Source organism: Heterocephalus glaber, unplaced genomic scaffold, assembly GCF_053883595.1.
Source record: "Heterocephalus glaber isolate CG9 unplaced genomic scaffold, H.glaber_assembly_v1.0 deba00000331, whole genome shotgun sequence".
NCBI classification, from domain to species: domain Eukaryota; kingdom Metazoa; phylum Chordata; class Mammalia; order Rodentia; family Bathyergidae; genus Heterocephalus; species Heterocephalus glaber.
Window position 1 is genome coordinate 24,921,964 of NW_028258142.1, and position 20,163 is coordinate 24,942,126.

Genomic DNA, 20,163 nt, shown 5'->3' on the forward strand with positions numbered 1-20,163 from the left:
CACTTAAATCAAAAAGCCTTGAGTCAGGCCCTAGCCTTAGGACTGCCAGATATAATCAGGCATTTCTTCCTATAAGTCCATGAACAAAAGAAAATAACCACAGGACTCTTAATTCAGATCTTGGGATTCTGGCATCACCTGGTGATATACTTGTCAAAACAACTAAATTCTGTGGCCCTAGGATGGCTTGCATGCTTCAGGATGCTTGCTGCCACTGCCATTTGAGTACCACACTCAGTCATAACCTTGACGGAACAGAAAGGACATCATTGGTTATCAAACCCAAGAATGACCCCATATCAAGGACTCCTATGTAAAAATCCCTGCATAACTCTAGAGACAATAAACACTCTTAATCCAGCTACCCTGCCTGGAGTCAAACTGGGAACCCCCTTTCATGACTACGTGGAAATCATGGACAAAGTATTCTCAAACTAGAAAGACCTCACAGATCATCATCCCAGAGACTCTGTAACATTTCTGGCAACCATGAAGGGACTAGAGATGACAGAGTTACTGCCTTCTTTGCCTAAGGCCTGAGAGGGGCCCAAGCTACGGGAGTCCTAAGACCTCTGGCACCACAGGGTGAGAATTCAGCTCCGAGAGGGAATCAGCCCTCCCAAAGCCCAGAACACACACACACACACACACACACACACACACATCAGGAGCGCAATAGAACCTCTTGGGATTCAGGATGATTCTGGAACAACAGCACACTACAGGACCACAGCAAGGTTTTGGGGCCCAGGGGAAAACCCATTACATTAAGATGGAAGGGGAGCCTGGTCAGCTCCTGGGGTGTACTGAGTAATCTGACCTGGATTAAATCAGACCACACCAGCACCCCAAGGAGGAGTGGCCTGCAATGAAAAATGGCTTGTAGGGGTGCTAGGGATATGGGAGTGGCCTGCTATGCAAGAGGCTCATGGTTGGTCAGATTCAGATTGAATCAGATGAAACCTTTTTCTGGAAGGGGTCCAACAGGATATACACAGTGACATTGGACTCTATGGTAGAGTTCGACCTCTTCCACTAGAACCCCAGCCCCAAAGACAAAGCCAATAACCTTCACAAGAACTCTTTTACTAGCAAAAGACAAAAAAGGTAACATCTATACTGACTCCACATATGTGTTTACAACATTACATGTACACAGGCCCATACACACACAAAAAAAGTCTTAACTGCTGGGGAAAAAAGAGTAAAGTACAAAGATAATAATGTGAGCCCCAAAGAAGAACTGAGTATTCCCCTTATGAGATTTTGTCTGGCTGGCCACCCCCAATAGTAAGTCAAATTAAGGATAATTTTTATAAACTAGGGAAATTGTCCCTAACAAGGCAAATACAGGCTTTAGGAATGGCCATACAAGATATCCACAGCTGTGTACAAGACAGAATACCCATAAATTTAATAGACCCAATACACCCCTTCAATCCGGGGAACTTTAAGTCAAAAAAATTAAATACAACAATTCTGGGGCCCTTATGGAATGGGCCTCATATTGTAATCCTGTCTTCCCCCACTGCTGTTAAAATTACAGGAGCTGTGTTTTAGATCTACCACAACTTGCTAAAGCCAACAGCTCAAGACAATTGGATCAGCCAGCAGGATCCAGACCACCTGAACCAGTTGATCCTGGGAAAAGATCAGGCTACCACTGGAAACAACAGCCCTGCTCAAGTCACCCTGGAAGCTGACTAGTCTACATATGCCAAAAGCCTGAGGAAACAACAGCCCACTCTGGAAACCCTGGAAGCTGACCAGTCCATGCACAGTCAAAGCTTGAAGATCAACATAAGAGTCATAATGATGACATAAGTTTTTTATCCTGTTATAATTCTCCCTTGCTGCTTCTTCTTCCCTTTTTCTTTTTTTTTTTTTTTGGCACTGAGAATTGAACTCAGGACCTCACAGTTGCCAGGCAGGAGCTATACCACTGAGCTACATCCCTAGCCCTTCTCCCTTGCTTCTTACCCCTACTTATCAAAAACACTCTGTCAGTCACAGAGATTCTTATAGACAGGCATACCACTATTTGACTGATGGCTTTAAGCAAGTACTAACCTCTGCTCAGTAAGTTGTACTGAGCACCTCCTTGTGATAAAAAAACTGATGATAACAATGATAAAGATGGTGCTTTCTAGTAAAACTTGTTATAAAGAGCAACAAAGGGGGGAATGAAAGAGTACTTAAAGAAAAACAAGTTCTTCCCAAACTTGGGCAGTCTCGCCCCAAATTTCGGATCAGCTCCCTCTCTCTTGTAGCTGTAACTCCTTATTCTGGTACAGATAAATTTAATAACTATGTCCTGTAAATAAAGTTTGTGATACCCTGTTCTCATGTGATTCATAAGACACTGTCTTCTTATAAGGTTAAATTACAAAACAGTTTGCCCTTGTCCTGTTATGGTAAACTTAATTATTACGCACTAGAAAATCCACCCCTCTTTGATCAAATGTATAAAAGCTGGAACTTTTCTTTGTTCAACACTCTTTCTTTGGACAGCAGTCTGTTGAGCCAATGTTCACCTTAAATAAATCTTCCTGATAGGGCCGGGGTTTTAGCTCAGTGGCTTCGCCGCCTGCTGTGCAAGTACAAGGACCCAAGTTCGATCCCGGTACCAAAAAAAAAATGGAAATGAAGTCTTCCTGATTCCCACCAGTTTCTCCTGTCTCTTTGAATTCTGCAACACTTGTAGATGTTGTTGACTAATGAAAAAGCTAGAATTTTTTCTCAGTTTCTAATCTGGATTTGGGTGATTAATGATATCATTAGTAATGCCTTTAGGCCGGGTGTGGTGGCTCAGACCTGTAATCCCAGCACTTGGGAGGCTGAGGCAAGAGGATCACTGTGAGTTCAAGGCCAGCCTGGGCAGCATAGTGAGTCAAGGCGAGCCTGAACTACATAGGGAGACCCTGACTCAAAAAAAGTAATGCCTATAATTGAGGTCTAAATATGAAAAGAGATGCGTTTTAGAAAGGAACATGAGCTCATTTTGGACTTAGTATTTAGGTATTTATGAGACCATCAGGCAAAAAGAGGACATGAATCTCATACTTATAAGAGAAGCTTAGGTTACAGATACAGATTTTGAAAGTCATTAGCATGCAATTGACAGCCAAAATCAAAGAATGGAGAAAATAAACCACCAAGGGAGAAAATATTAAGCAATAAAATGAATGTCACTTTTATACAGCATCAAACTTGCCATATTTAAAATTTATGTCAGAAACTTTCAAGAACTATATTTAGGAATATCTTACTTTTCCTATCAATATACAACTAAAACCGGGTATTAAATATTTTGAGCTGGGATGTAGTTTAGTGACTGAGTGCTTGCCTAGCATGCTCAATGCCCTCGGTTCAGTCTCCAGGACTGGAAGAATAATTCCACCTTCTTCTTCCAGGATGAAAAAGAACATATAAAAGGAAAATTATACAGAATGATATATTTTACTCAGAGAACTATAAAACTAATGTTTTTATTTTTAATACCTATTTTCATGAAAATTATGTGGGAATTAACTACAGTTTCAGTAATTTATAACTATCCAAGAACAAGGGTAGTGACAACAATTTAGAAAAAGAGATTTAAAATTAATGGAGATCTGGTACTACTTTTTTTTTTTTGATCTGGTACAACTTTTAAATTTTTAATTATAAATTAAAGATTAGGAAAGGCAGTAACCAAGCATGGCGGCATACATCTATAATTCCAGCACTCTGGGAGGCTGAAGGAGGCAGATCCAAGTTCCAGTCCAGCACAGGCAACTCAGTGACTTAGGAAGACCCTATTTCAAAATAAAAAATAATAAAAGGCTGAGGGTGTAACTCAGTGCCAAGTCCTTGAGTTCAATCCTCACTATCAATCAATCAATCAATCAATGCAGAGAGTGTAGGTATAATCTACTTCACTAATATAAAACTCCTGACTCTCATTAGGAAAAAACCATCTAATTTCTAAATACATACTATCTCATATGTTTTTCTTTAGGCTTATCTGGATGTTAACATGGTAAGTTTCCTATCTTTCAGCCATAAAAATGTATGAACATCTTATAAAAAGGGCTTTTAGTAAGTAGTGTATTGAGCAAATCAGTATTAGTCTCAGACTGCACATCCTTTTCAACTGTAATATAACAGAGATCCTGATATTAGTATATAAATATATGAAGTATATTACATTCAGTTTCTCTTACCTTTGTCTACTTTTTCTTTTTCTCCATAGCTTATCTCATCTCCTAATATACTGCATATTTACTTATTATTATTTTTATTGTCTGCCTCTCTCCACTAGAATGTAAGCTCCAGGAGGAAAACTGTTGCTGTATATTTTGTTCAATGACATATCCTAAACAGTGCCTGACACTGGGGTGTTTGAAATATATTTATTGAATTAGTGAACTGAGTACTAAGAAGATTTCTACAAATGGTTCAGAATAAAATATATACAATAATACTACTTTTGATCATTGCTAGATCTTTTCATATTAAATTGTGCTACATAGGGGCCAGGGATTTAGGTCAGTGGTGCCGCTGCTTGCCTCACAAGTGCAAGGTCCTGAGTTCAATCCCTGATACCAATCAATCAATCAATCAATCGTGATACATAAGTTCTTGTATCTGAGAGGTCAAATAACATATTTTATGCCACTGAGTATCAATTATGTAAATTTTAATAAGGAGTGGTATTTATTTATGAACAGAGAAAGATAAAAAAGCCTTTAAGATCCTACCTACAAAAAACTTTGACTCCACAATCCAAGAAAAAACAAAAGCGTATTTATAGAAAATTACACAATAATTCACATAAAATAAAATGCCCTTCCAGAAAAGTAAACTTTATATTACTAATATATACATCTGCAAAGAATTAGATCCAAATATGTATCTGTAGAATGCAACAGAAATCGGGAGGCTAACACTCAGAGGTTCTGTCAACACTGAATATACAATACCAACAAAATTCTGAGCACCTGTTAATCACTAATAGGGAGAAATTAGGGCCAGGGATTTAGCTCAGTGGTTCCGGTGCCTGCCACTCAAGCTCAAGGTCCCGAGTTCGATCCCCGGTATGAAAAACAAAAAAACAAACTAATAGGGAGAAATCCATTTGGCCCTAATTAGTAATTAAAGCGTAGCTAATTATCATTTTATAAAAAATACATCAAAAGGTAGTTGGGTGATCCATATATCACTGTTGTTTTTGTCATAAAGAGTTGAATCTGTCAACTACCTAGCTACTGATCTAATATTAAAGCTGTCCTTTCTGACAATCATAGTGACTCTTAGCCCTTTATCACTGTTACATGGTCAGTTTGTGTCCCTGCTGTATTGAACAAGAGACAGGACACCAAAGCGTGATCCTCAGAAGAACAGAATGAATTTCCTAAAAGAATACATGCAGGTGTTTGATACAATACTTGTAAAATTCTTTCAGCCTGCAATTACGAAAAGGTTGTTTTAAAATGCAGCAGTTATAAGGTCTATTACTTCATCCTCAATTAGAATGCCATCTTTTACCATGAAGAATGCTATAGAAAGAAAAATTAAGTCTTACAAAAAGTCTACTTAAAAAATTTAGATTATGATTCATCTAAAAGTTTTTTAGATATGTCAGTTTTTAGCAAGATTTACTTCATTTAATTACACTCTATTAGTATCATTACATAAATAGCATATTTACAAATATTGATACATTATACCTATATAATATTTAAGTTCTAATACTATCACATATACTTACAAAAGCAAACACACAAGTATATGGTAATATTCTTAAGACTATGAAATTATAATCTAGAATAATTTTAATACTATTGATTTTATTCTATAGAAAATACTTAAATATTTTAAATATATACACAGTATTGCAAAACGTGAAGCAATTCTATTGAGGAAGAAAGTACATTTCTCATGTATACTGTACAATATTTTTAAAATATAGAATAGGTTTCAATATTTTCCTGCATAAAAATATTAATCTACCAAAATGACTAACATGGTTGTGACATATAATTTGAAATATGTAATTAAAAGAAAAAATCTGATGAACCTGAAGAAAGAATGCCAAGTAAATCTGACTGTGTATGTTGACCAAGGTACACTGGCATTACCTTGTACAGCCGATCAATAGATATTGCTTTTAAAAAGAGAGATATAGAAAGAAGCTGCAGCATATTTTTTAAATGACAAGGTGAAGGTTTAAATCGTCTCAATCAAGACTCAATTTTTTTCCTCCCAGTTTTTCCAGCTGTTCTCTTTCAGTTAAGACTCTTCATCTCAAATAAATTTAATTAGTTCCAATTGATCATAGGCAATACTTACACAGCTTTATCTATGCTTCTTTACTTTTATAAAGCAAACACTAACAAAAGGCTGCTAGGTTCTCTCTGATTCAAGGGTTGTAACATTCATACTTCATGCATTCTCACCCAAAGAAAATTTTCAGAAATAATTACTCCGTATTTAGGAAAAATACTGTATTTTCTATTTTAATTGTTGTTTCGGTCAGATTGTTTCTAAGAATTAAGTTGCAGATTATTACAAAAATTAAAATTAATACAGCAATACACATTAGCCTAAATATAGCTTCCAAATAAGAATTCATTCAAAATAGCTGACATTATTTAATTTCCAGTTATTTTATAAAGAAATATTTTTTGGACAATGCCTTTTAAATATCTGAAAAATTAATCAAATTTTCCAAAGGGAATGTCTAACCTGGTCAGCTTTCCCTTTTGTAGTACTGGTACTCTATGGTAGTGGTTATCCTAAAATAAGATTATTGTGCTTGAAACAGATTTCTCTCAATGCACCTACCATATTTTTCATAATGCAATTTATATAGGATTCTAGTCAATAAAAAGAAATATGGTTTTCTTCTAAACCTTCACAAAAATCTATAGCACAGTTTAATCAAGTCATACAGTCTAAAGGTAACCTGAACGATCTACAGACTGCAGCATGCTAGTTGCTTTGACAACGTGTTAAGGCAGCCTTTTAGTTATTTAAATTCTTTGGATATTGAACATTTTGTTTTTTTGTACTTGTGGCATGAAATGAATATATCAACTGACAAAAACCATTCATCACACGTTTAACCAAATGTCTTACAGATTAAAATATAATGTACATAGTATTAACCCTCCAAATTAGACTTGCATTTTTAACCTTTTTGATTTTGTTAACAATAAAATAAGAACACAGTATATACAATGTGGTCTCATAAATTTGGTAGTACATAATTCATAATTCTTAATTAATCCAGGTAAATGATACTAATTTGACTCCTCTAAAATTCAGATTTTATTCCAGAACATAACTGAAGTATTCTACTACTGCGAAAACAAATTCCTTTTTTTTGCCAATGAATTAAGCAACTAATTTTTATCAACTAAAATATCTAACTTTATGGGAAACTAAAATATAACAACACAACATAGCTATAACAACATTAAAATGCAATAAAATCAAGAAATAAAAGCTCCAGATGAAATGAATGTCCTTCAGTAGATACTAAAATAAATTCTGTAGTTGTAATGTGCTAAATGATGTCAGAAACGTTGGAGGTTCATGAAATCATTTATATTTAAATAGGATTTTTTTCATTAAAGAACTTACATATCAAAAAGAATTTAAAAGTAACAAATAATAGCCACCATTACAAGGTTTCACTTTTAAGAAATGAAAAATGCACCAAAGCTTTTAAAGCTTTTGACTTTCTGGATGCAAATACAATTTATTAATACCTAATAATCATGGTTATTCAGCACCTTTACTGAAAATCAAGTGCTCCCTTACTTAGGTAATACTTATTTGGAACACAGAGCTATTACTTTTTAAATTCAGGTTTTGTAAATTTCCAAAGGATATAATTAGGCCTTCAACTTTTTTCTAGTGAAAAAAAAAAACTTAAAGGCACTCAAATGGTAATGGTAAAGAACAGGCCACACTGCTTCAAATTTTTTTCCCTCTAATTTTTGTTACAAATTTTGCAGATGCTTTTTAAAAATTTAATTACCATAATTTTAATATATATTGCTTTATAATAATTATAGATTTTAATCAGATTTTAATTATTAGCCATTATACCAAAAGAAGTTTATAACGCTTAAGGCCAATACAATTATATAGGTCTTTAAAAAATCCTGTGTGCATGCAAAGAAAATCAGCTGAGTGAATGCAGAAATTCAGTTATTAAAATTAGTTTATATTCTTGGTTTTTTTGTTTTTGCTTTTTTTGTACCAAGGATCGAACTCGGATCCTTGCACTTGGGCAAGGCAGGTGGCAGAACCACTGAGCTAAATCCCCAGTCCTAAAATTAAAGTTTATAAAAAGATAGGCTAAACATACTTTATATGTGAGCTTCCTGAAATTTACTATTATGCCTGATATATAATGATAGTTACAGATAAGAATGTTCGATATTCACACAAGGTAAATAGATTTAAAAAGCAGCACCGAGGGGCCAGGGATTTAGTTCAGTGGCGCCACCACCTGCCTCACAAGTGCAAGGTCTGAGTTCCATCCCCAGTACCAAAAAAAAGAAGAACCATTGAATTTTATTGACTGACTGTAAATTTCCTTATGCTTATATTGCCACTGCTTTTACAACTACAGTATTCTTGAATTTACCTTATGATTGCTACACCTTTCATAAACTAATGAATGTATTCCTCTATATGTTCTAAAGCTTCAGTAATGCTCCCAGTTTCCAAATTAAAAGACTTAAAACGCACAGCTAGTAGGTTTACCGTTAAAGCAACAACGAGTGAACCTAGACCAAATAGTTCCACAATTTAACTTAAGATCAAAAAGGACACTGAAGAGACTCAAACTCATAAAACTAAATACACCATCAAAATAAGTTTCTATCCTGTCCATCAAAATCCTTCACCCCAATGTAAATGATCTAAAAAACATTTAGCAATACTGAAAAAAGCTCCATCCAGTCTAGGTTAAAAATATTCCTACTTACCAGTGGTAATGTCATCATCCACAAGGTCATGTTCTTCCTCTTGGACTTTGGCTTCTAGCCCTGAGGCATCAGGAGCAGAGGTGATAGTTTGCATGGCTTCTGCTGTAACTCCAGCTAAAACAAACAGAAATCACATGGTTTTGTTTAAAAAAAAAAAAAAAAAAAAAGGAAAGAAAGGTAGACTAAACTTGTAAAACTTTTTACTTACTAAATGCAAATACATTAAAAATTAAATACAAAACATTCACCAAAATGGAAGAGGTACAAATCAATACATAAAACTTGCATGTGTGCTATTTATTTATATGTGTACACGGGTATATTTACTTTTAGGGTATATTTACTTTTAATCAAGTTCTGGGAAAAAAAATAAACAAGATGTTAAAGTCAATTACATATTTACCTAATTCCTTTCATTGATGTTTTTGATAGTTATTCTAGCTGATTTAGACACAATTATGCAACAAAAAGGAAAAATTCCACCAAGTGAAAGACTATTTAAAGATTTACTTTGCTTTGATACAGTTTATGAGTTGGGGGTTAGGTAGGAAAGATAATGACAAAAGAGATACACTTATGCCTTGAGTCTAAACAAAAGATGTGAAAATGCACTGCCCAAGAAAAGTATAACATTTCCTTCCCTCTAGGAAGGAATTATAAAGTCAGATGACTCACATAGAAAGAAATTAACTGGGCCAGGCAGGGATTTAGCTCAGTGGTTCCACTGCCTGCCTCGCAAGCGCAAGGACCCCAGTTCAATCCCTGGTACCACCCCCACAAAAAAGGAAGAAATTAACTGTCACATAGAAAGAAATTAACTGAAAGCACACAAGTCAAAGACATCATGGGGCCAAAGGCTCCCATTCTGTAAACTACCTGAGACTTGTCAGTTCATACAAATGTCTTTCCCATGCACAACCTTGTATTTCTGATATGTTTTGTTGTCCATATGCATCTACCACATTATTTCTAATTTGGCAATGGATAGTAGTATGTATGAATTTTTTAATATGGTAATCAACAGGTATTGCTCAATCATGGTACATAAAAATCTCACCATTAAAATTAACTTTAGAAGTTAAATCTTCTAATCAAATCTTAAGAGGCACTTTAATGTTTGCCTATACAAGATTCATTCAAATATTTTAAAAAGCAAATATTATAAATATTCAAGGGATTCTTTTCTTCCAAGGTGTATTAACTCGCACATTTCTATGTGAAGTTCAACACTGCTGTCTCAGGTTTACCAAAGGCATCAAGAGATGAAGAATCCTAGTTATTAATCACCAAGAATGATCTAGAGCTGGGCTAACCAGCAGGCAGTTCCAAGCTCTAACAATTTTATATGAAGAACATAACATATTATGTCAGTATCAACACTTGTTCAGAGAAGCTCTTAAATAACAAAATATTAAAGAGTGATCTTTGATGAATGGTAAGTGATAAGCCATCTCTTTACAGAAGCATTTTTTACTGTTGGGTTTACAAATTGTTTTTAACATGAAAGAGATTTACTAGAAAAGTAGTATTAAGTTAATTACTTAATTTAAAATATCTATCAGTAAAATAATCACAAAGAAAAGGTAAAAGGAAGGTAAATGTCACATTCTAAAGAGACATCGTTCAAATACAAAGTCAAAGATCATTTTTTCATGTAATTAAGTTAAAATATAAACTTTGAAATCTCTCAGTCTCATTCTTTATATTACTTTGTAATTTTGAAAATGACAAGAGAAACAGGAAAAAGATATTAAGGAACAGTTTCAATAGTAACAACCATTATTATTGGTTCTCTCATAAAATTAAGAGAGTCAATGAAAATACAGTGGGGTCAAGGGATAACATGTGAACTACATAGTGAACTACACAGTGAGACTGTTTCCAACAAACAAACAATAAAATTCCTGCAGAATTTTTGTAGATATATATACAAAAATATTTAAAAATTGTATGAAAAAAGAAAATAGAATAAAATAATTCAGAAAAAAGTCAGTCTACCTCAATCCAAGATTTTGGTATAAAAATTATTATTATTTTGTTTGTTTTTGGTACTGGGGATCAAACTCAGGACCTTGTGCTTGCAAGGCACCACTGAGCTAAATCCCCAGCCCAAAAATTATTAAAATATGTGGCTGTGACAGAAAGAAAAACATGTAGATTAATATAACAAAATCACAAGCCCAGAAATAAATATACAATATGCTCAATTGATTTTAGACTGTGGTACAAAAGCAATTCAAGGTAGAAAAGATAAGGAACCAAGCTTCTCATACAGGAATCTTTGGGGAAAACCATATCCAAACAGCAGCATATATCTAATATAAAAATTAACTCAAAATGAACCATGGACTTAAAAGCAAAATATAAAATTTTAAAAATTTCAGGGAAATAATATCTTTGATATTTACATTAGACTTGATATCAAAAGCAAAATCCACAAATCAAAACAAATGGCAATAAGCCATCAAAATTTCAAAATTTTTGCAAAGATCCTATTAGAATAAAAAGACAAATTACAGATTAGGAGAAGATTCAAAAATCACAAATATAGGCGGGGGATTCAGCTCAGTGGTTCCACCACCTGCCTCGCAAGCACAAGGTCCCGAGTTCGATCCCCCGTACCAAAAAAAAAAAAAAAAAATTACAAATCTAACCAAAGGACTAGTACCTAAACATACAAGAAATCTTCACTAAAAATAATCCGTTAGTTCCTCAAAAAGTTAAACATAAAGTTATCATATGACTCAGCAATTCTACCATCAGGGAATGAAAAGGTATGTCCACACAAAAACTTGTACACAAATATTTATAGCAGCATTACTCATAAAAGTCAAAAAGTTGAAATATTCCACATGTTCATCAACTGAACAGGTAAGTAGATATATTCACACAATAGAATACTATACCTTAAGTACAAGGAAATAAACTTCTATTACATGCTGAGCCATAAACACTGAAAACATTATGCTAAGTAAAGGAAACCAATCACAAAATACTCTATATAATTCAATTTATATGAAATGTCCAGAATAGTCAACTCTATTGCAACAGAAAATAGATTAGCACATTAACTTAGGGCTCAGAGGAGTGTGAGAAATGGATAATGTTGCTAATGACTACTGAGGTTCACTTTAGTTGATGACGATGTTATAAAACTAATGTGGTGATCATTGTAATGGTCTGGAAATAAATCAAAAATTTTGAATTGTTTACTTTTAAGGCTGAATTTAATGGTAAATGAACTGTATTCCAATAAGGCTGCTTGTAAAAAAAACTCTGATTTTCTATTATTCTACATCAATATTTTCTACCACATCTCTGAAGCATCTTGGTACTTTTTCTGCCATATTGCTGAACAAAAAAGGGAGAAAAAGAGTCATACAGAATATTTATATAGTAAGAAAGCAAAATTCCACATGAGTATTTTCTTGTGTCAGGACGACAAAATGTTTTAAAAATTTAAATAATGTTCTTGATTTGACCATATTTATAATTCATTCTGTTAACTATTTCACAGTCAAAATTTCTGTTATTTTATTACTAATCTGTAAAAAGATTGATTTTGTTACTTCAAAATTGTATCTATTTCATTTTTTTCAAAATAAGCTAAATGTTGTAACTGCCACCTGATTGGGCTCTATGATGGTAACAAACTGCTTAAGAGTTTTAACATGTTCTGAAAGACAGTAAAGGTAAGAATGAGAACGAACAGACCAACTCACTGCATTCAATTCTCAAATCCAAATGGTACAGCTCAATCAAAATGAATTTTAATGGCCTGCTTGTAGCAAATGACAGAAGCTTTTCATTTTGAACTTTTGGACCACATGATTAGGGTAAGAGATTGACAAAAGCATTATGTAATAATTCTAAGCATGGTAATCATTATCTTCAAATGAAGGACTAATAACATTTTTTAAAAATTCCCAACCATAACTCAGCTATTTCTAATTGCTACAATATTTAGTTGGTATTTTACTATTTTATAATAGGTAGATATTATTGATAGATATTCTGTAAAAGGCAAAACTGCAAGAGAGAAATAAAATCAGTGGTTGCTAGGGGCCACAGGAGTGATGAAGTATGAACAAAGAGGAGGAGTAAATTTTTTTAAATGATGATGCTACACTGTATTCTAATTGTAGGAGTGGGTACATTACTATCCACATTCGCTCAAAACTAAATACCAAAATGGTGACTTTTCCTATATATATGTTGTACCTAAATACACTTAACTTTTATATTCATAAAAAAGAATTAAAAATTATGCCAGAATACAATACTATTTTCAATGAAAGAGATGAGAAAAAAATATTTTACTTTCTTCCTGATATAAAAAGCCTAAGCTTTACAAAGCATAAAAATCACTTCCTGACTCTGCACTATTAAAGAAGATAAAGCATTCCTGGATAATATAAAAAGAAACCTTTACAAAATACTTCTATAGAAACTTCAGTTTCTTTCATACTCATAATCAAGATTATAAATGTCAATTAATTATATAGCAACAATTATTTTCTTATGTACTTGATGTAAGTAAGCTTATTTACCAAACTACACTATAAAATCTAAGAAGACATTTATTTTCTGAGTATCCCCAAAATACTTGGCAGCAATGAATATCTCATAAAGATTCAAAAAAAGTTTGAGTAGAATAGAATTAAATTATCTTTAATTCCATGACACAAATTATATTATTTAAATATAGTAGACTATAACAGTAATGATGTCTTGGAGAAATAAAATTAAAAAGTGTAATGAACAGTTAAACAGAGTAAGATATATAATAAAAAGGATATAATAAATTAATGAAATGATAAGACATTCTTAAAAACAGTAAGTCCCCAAATAAAGATTTCACAAAATAAAAAAAATGAATGTATGTACCAGATAGTAGGTTTCTCTATATGGATTTTATATTATGAATCAGATAGGAACTAGAGAAACACAAAACTGGTTTGAGTAAATTTGGATACAACAGCATAAGGGAAGAGGAGGAAGAAGGGCTACAGCTAGCAGGAGAAGTTAGGAATAGAAAATAAAGAATACTATTGTGAAATCTTTATCCCAGCTAGATTTCTGAATATTTAGGTGACTTTTCACTGTAGAGACTACACCCATAAAACGTCCCCATTTTTAATCACTTTAGAAAATAGTTTTCAATGTAAATATAGAAATGCAGTTTTAAAAATCAATAATCTAAAGCTAAATTTAAGAATTCCCATCAGTACAATCAGACACATTATTCTAAAACTCCTATTTTTCATGCACTTATATATTAGCTTTATAAACATTTTTCCAGCTGGCTAACAGTGTCTGAGTAATAATAAATAGTAACTCAAGAGACTTCTACAATGCCTTGAAATTAACTTGACAATCAAGGATAAATTGCTAATTTTAATATGGTAAGATTTAAAATACAGTTCTTTAGTATTGGAGTATAAAACCACTTTAGCTCACTATAATTTTATTTTATTGAGGATTAGATGGTAGTGATAATATTGTTAGGACTAAGAATACACAAAATATTAATAAAAATTATATTTCTCATTGTCACAGTAATGTAGATTTCCACTGAGATTGGAAAATATATCCAAAAGAATAGCAGGTATTTTTATTTCATCAGTTTCTCACAACAGTGTTTTTCCAGTGATCCAATTAAAGTATACTGGAGGCAATAATTTGATATGAACATTCACTCTCAATGAAAATTTAACAATAAGGAAGGGAATGTGTGGAAATCTGTAGTTTCTTTTCAGGCAGAAGGCTTCAATTTATTGGAAGCAGATCTCTGCAGTGACTGACCAACACTGCCCCACATTCCCCACAATCCTTATGACAGACAGACAGCCTGCCTCACATTAATTCACTTCACACCACTTCTATCGATCTGCAGCCAGTTCCCTAGTCTCTCTGCACACATTGCTTGTCTGACTGCCTACATCCACATCAGCACATACACACAAAGGCCATAGAAAGATAACCTTTTGCTTTCCATTAAAGACACAGTATCCACTTTTCCTTCTGCAGTAACATCAAAAATATAAAATATAACACTATATTTTATTTTTTGTAGATGTTTTGTAGAAAAGACTTCCTGTAAGAAATGTTGACCGTCTGAGAGTATTCCTTCCTTAATTCTGAATAAAGATAGTTTTGATTGATCAGAAACAAGTTAGCTTATTAAAGGTAAAAGACAATTAAAGAAATAAAAATATAATTAGAAGGCATCACAGTGCCTGCCTTGCAAGAGCAAGGTCCTGAGTTCGATCCCTGGTACAAAAAAAAAAAAAGCAATATCTTCAAGCATGAATAAGAACAATTATTTGTTAACATGAGAATTAATGTTTATTTTTTAAATGAAATACATTTTATTAACTAGTATTTTTTTTAAATTTTGGAAAACTGCTGTTACACATAAGGTAATTATAAACAGTTCTGAAAGCTACAAAAAGAACATATTTACTGAAAAACACCCAAGGAACGGAAACTACAGGTAGTGTACTATATCAACAGAATATAAATATGAGATATAAAGCTTTATTAGTCCTCTCTTCCCAAAAGAACTCAAAAATAAGGCATGGCTAAAACCATATTTAATACTTCTAATTCATTGCAGGTACTTTAAAAATGATTTTAGTTTGATTTGCACAGTGTGAGCCAGTTTAACACCAATTCTGGCTTCAGAAGACACAAGTGAGGCAAAGATTTATATTGTTCAACCTACCAAGTATCATGAAACAAAGTCAAAATTATCTTTAACACACAATGTTTTAACATTGTAATCTCTGGATGATTAGGAGACCTCAACTATCAGCAGAATTATATATCTCAGAACTCTGGTGAATATATTTTCCTATTTAAGAAGATATCTTTGAAACCCTTCATCTTTTTATTTTACTTTTTTTCCCCCTAGCATTACTCAGGCAGAGCTTACACCATCAAGTGGTAACAAAACAGTGTACTAAACACATGTGGTACACTAAGTATGTTGTTATTTATAATAACAGTAAATTGTTTTGGAAATCAAAGAAAGGAAAACTGATGAAGCCTGTTGAAGTTAACAGATTTAAAAATAAAGATGTTGAGATATATAAGATATATCTGAAAAATAGGGAAGCTGAAACTGCCGATATGAGTAAAACAATGCCACTTGCATGATGAAGACAGGTAACTCTGCAAAGTTCTGACATTATTTTAAACATTCAGGGTAGACTCAGGTACTGTGTAATTAGCCTTGTACTAGGTGAGACACAAAGTGAAAAAACACAGTCACCTTCCCAGAAACTCACATATGAGCTAAAGCCAGGGGAAGTCATCAAAAAAAAGAACGGAGATAGCAGCGAGGCCAGTGATTCTCAAACCATGCTTCTTAGAGCAGCAGAGTTTCTTAGAAGAGGATATCCATCTTTGACTTATTAGACACCATAGTGTGTGTGTGTGAATAAGAACACACATATATATTTTACAAAAGTTCCCATTTGAAGAATAGGTAACTCTTAAAAAAAAAAATGCAACTCTTCACTCAGAATGAATAACTGATTTGAGGATAAACAAGAACATTCTGATAATATCATCCTAGTAGATGACACATTTAATTGGCAGCAAATATGCTATGAGATCGCATTATAAGGCATTTGTGATATTACAACAACTTCTCACAATAAGTTAGATATTGTGATCTCCTTTGATTTTTATTACTTGATAATACTCAGTTCTATATATAAGAAAGACAATAGGATGAGTGAAACTGATAAATGTTATGTATAGTTAGTAAACTCTTAAGAAAAAAAGCAATATTATATTAGTTTAGACACTACCACTACATGTGCTCTGCATATTCTGATTTTATTTAAAAAAATAGAATACAGGGCCGGGGATTTAGCTCAGTGGTTCTGTCGCCTGCCTCACAAGTGCAAGGTCCCGAGTTCAACCCCCGGTACAAAAAAAAAAAAAATACAAGCAAAACTCTTAAGATGTGTTACATATATAGACAGAGAGTTATTAACTTGGAAAACATATGATAAAAAGGATGGAACAAGCAAGAATGGTACTTGTAGACAGAAATAAATGGAAAGACCAAGTCATAAGATAAGGCTATTAACTTTTCTAGAAGAAAATGCAGGAGAAAATCAGCATGACCTGGGGTTTGCCAATGAGTTTTTAGACATAGTACAAAATATTAAGTCATAAAAGGAAAACTGATAAATTGGACTTTATCAAAAATGTGAAAGTTATGCCATGAAAAGGGTACTTTTGAAAAGAGGAAAGACAAGCCACAGACTGGAAAAAAGATCTTTGAGATATATATATCCTTGTACCCAGTACATATAAAGAACTTAAAACTCAATAATAAAACAACCCAATAGGAAAACAAAAATAAAACACAACAAAAGCCTGAGCAAAGGATCTAAACAGACATTATCCCAAAGAGATGGCAAATAACCATATAAAAATATGTTCATTAGTAATTACTGGAATGTAAAATAAAACCCCAGTGAAATACATATATATTTCATATTTACTAGAATGTTTGAAGTTTAAAAATATTAAAAATAATATCAGATACTGGCAAGGATGTAAACAACAGGAAATTTCATTTGTTGATACTAGGAATTCAAAATGGTACAAGTACTCTGGAAAACACTTTGGTAATGTTTTTTACAGTTACACTTAGCCATTTGACCCAGCAATTCCACTCCCAGTAGGTATTTGCTCAAGTGAATTGAAAGCTTTATTGTCACACAAATCCTCTACATAGCTACTGCAGCTTTACTCAATCACCCAAACCTGGAAAGACCCAGATTTTCTTTAGCAGATGAACAGATAAACAAACTTTGGCTGAGTCACATAATGGACCACTATTTAGCAAAAAAGGAACGAACTACTGATTTATGCAATAATACAGATGAATCTTAAATATACTATTGTGCAAAGTGAAAAAAGTCAAATCCAAAAAGCTATATGTTACACGATTCTATTTACATGGAATTTTAGAAAAGTTAGCACTAAGAGAGAGGGTTTGATTATGAAGAAGCTACACGAGGAAATTTTTAAGGTTTTAGAAATGTTCTACATGGTACTATGGTGGTAGGTACCTGACTCTATTCACTTATTCAAACCTAAAGACCTACATACCACAAAGATTAAACTTTACTGAGTGTAAATTTTTAAGAAATCATGAATCAACCAGAATGCTAGAGGAACCTAGGATGAACAGCAGATTCAGACAAATGAAGTTAACTGTATTACATATGTATGACATAGCCTCACTGAACCAGGTAAAGAAAAAAGAGGCTGACCTAAGGAATATCAGGAAAATAGGCCAAAAGACTGGTTAATGTAAAGATAAACACAAAAAGAACTATATACAAACACTGTAGTTGGTAAAGTGGTTTGTTTTCACAAAATATGGGCAAGCAATTCTAAATTACTTTTTATGTTTACTAGGGTTGAAAAACAAGTAACTGTACTGTGGATACAAGAGTTAGGTTTCTCACATTCAGAGAAAGAAATTACAAATAAGCAAAAAGGGAAGAACAGAATGAATCCTCTGGTGGTGGTAGTAGATAAAAATAGGAGGTATCAGTATGAACTCAGGTTTCTTTTTTTATATGAGAGAAACAGAGATACAAAGAGAAATAATTTTAGATATTTCCCAGTTCTGTCCATTGAGATGTCCTAAAAGCAGTGAAATTCCAGTAGTAATAAGCACACCAAGCACCCAGATCTTCATTTCTAATAATGCCATTAAAAGGAGCCAAGGCACAGTAGAGAAATGGCTGAGTCTAGCAGTAGTGCAGAAAAAATATACAATGAGCAGAGGGAACATGTGCCAGATAGTAAGGAAATGTTTTAAAAAATGAGATCATATTAAATTAACAATAGAGCCAACTGAAAAGAGCTTCTTTTGTCCAATGCAAAAGTAATCTGAGCAACAAAATGGCTTTTTAAAAATTCTATTATTTAAATAGTTAAGAGCCTACTGAGGGCTTGGTGCTCAGTCATTAGGGATGAAAAGATTAAAGTCATGGATTTTAGTCTTAAGAGATTTCCATGGAGTATTTCATAAATTTATTTGTTTTTATGAAGACTATATAGCTTACTCACAATGAAATACAAATTATGTGTGAATTGGAATGGAATAAAAAGAAAGTAGTAAAATGGTAAGCCTCCGAGAAAACAAAATAAGCAAGTACATGAAATATATTTACTTAAGCCTGGAAACATGATAAAGTGGAATCAAACTGCTGAAGACATAAACATTCATACACTGCAATGAGCATAATGCTTCTATAGAAGCATATCATTATTCCACTACATTACACTGATTAAATCTCACAATTCATTTTAAAAAACTATTCATATCTTAGCAATGATTTAGAGAAGAATGAAAGTTGAATGAAGGGAACACCAATCATTGCATCTAGTACAGCTTTTAAAGAATTAACTTGCAAAACAAAGTTATAAAAAAATTAAAAATAACCCAAACACATACTATGATAGTAGAGATAATACAATGTAGAACAATAACATACTTTCTCTTTTAAATTCATTCTACAAATAAAAACAAAACAGTTTTTAAAGTAGGCAACCATTCTCAAATTAGAGCTATAATTGTTCCATAGTCTGGTGTAGTTGGTAGAGGGAGGATGAAATATAGTTACAAAAAATAAATTATCATTAAAGAAATTTAAAAAGATTACCAAAATGCATAAACTACTCTTACAGAGAATGCTAACAACAAAAAAAATATTCTTTAAAGAACTTACACATTTCTGGTACAAAGTATTCTATTTTTAAATGAAAATAATTAATCCCCCAAATTTAGGAGATTACCTGAGTAGGGAGATGCAAAAGGGTGAGCTGGTACAGTAATACATAAATATTTAAGCCAGTTGTGGTGACACATGCTTGTAATCGTAGCTACTTGGAAGGCTGAGGAAGGGGAATTATAAATTCAAAGGCAGCCTGAGCAACTTCTTGAGATCTTTCCTTGAAAATAAAATAAAAAAGGGCTGGGGATGTAACTAAGTGGTAGTATGCATGAGACCACAGGTTCGATCTCCAGCACCGCCAAAAAAACTAAACAAACAAACAAAAACAAAACAAAAACGAAGAAGAAAGAAAGAGAGACAGAGACAGAGAGAGAGAGAGGAAGAAAGGAAGGCAGGAA

General features: G+C 33.0%; 1 protein-coding gene across 3 annotated transcripts in view; it reads right to left on the reverse strand.

Annotated features, from left to right (window-relative positions):
- Positions 1 to 20,163, reverse strand: part of Wdr7 (WD repeat domain 7) — a 391,751-nt gene that overhangs the window by 202,076 nt on the left and 169,512 nt on the right. For all 3 annotated transcript variants that reach the window (XM_013077256.3, XM_004858390.4, XM_004858389.4), the window contains one exon: positions 8,988 to 9,101. In XM_013077256.3, the coding sequence (XP_012932710.1) occupies positions 8,988 to 9,101 (114 nt within the window). The remainder of the gene's footprint in view (positions 1 to 8,987; positions 9,102 to 20,163) is intronic.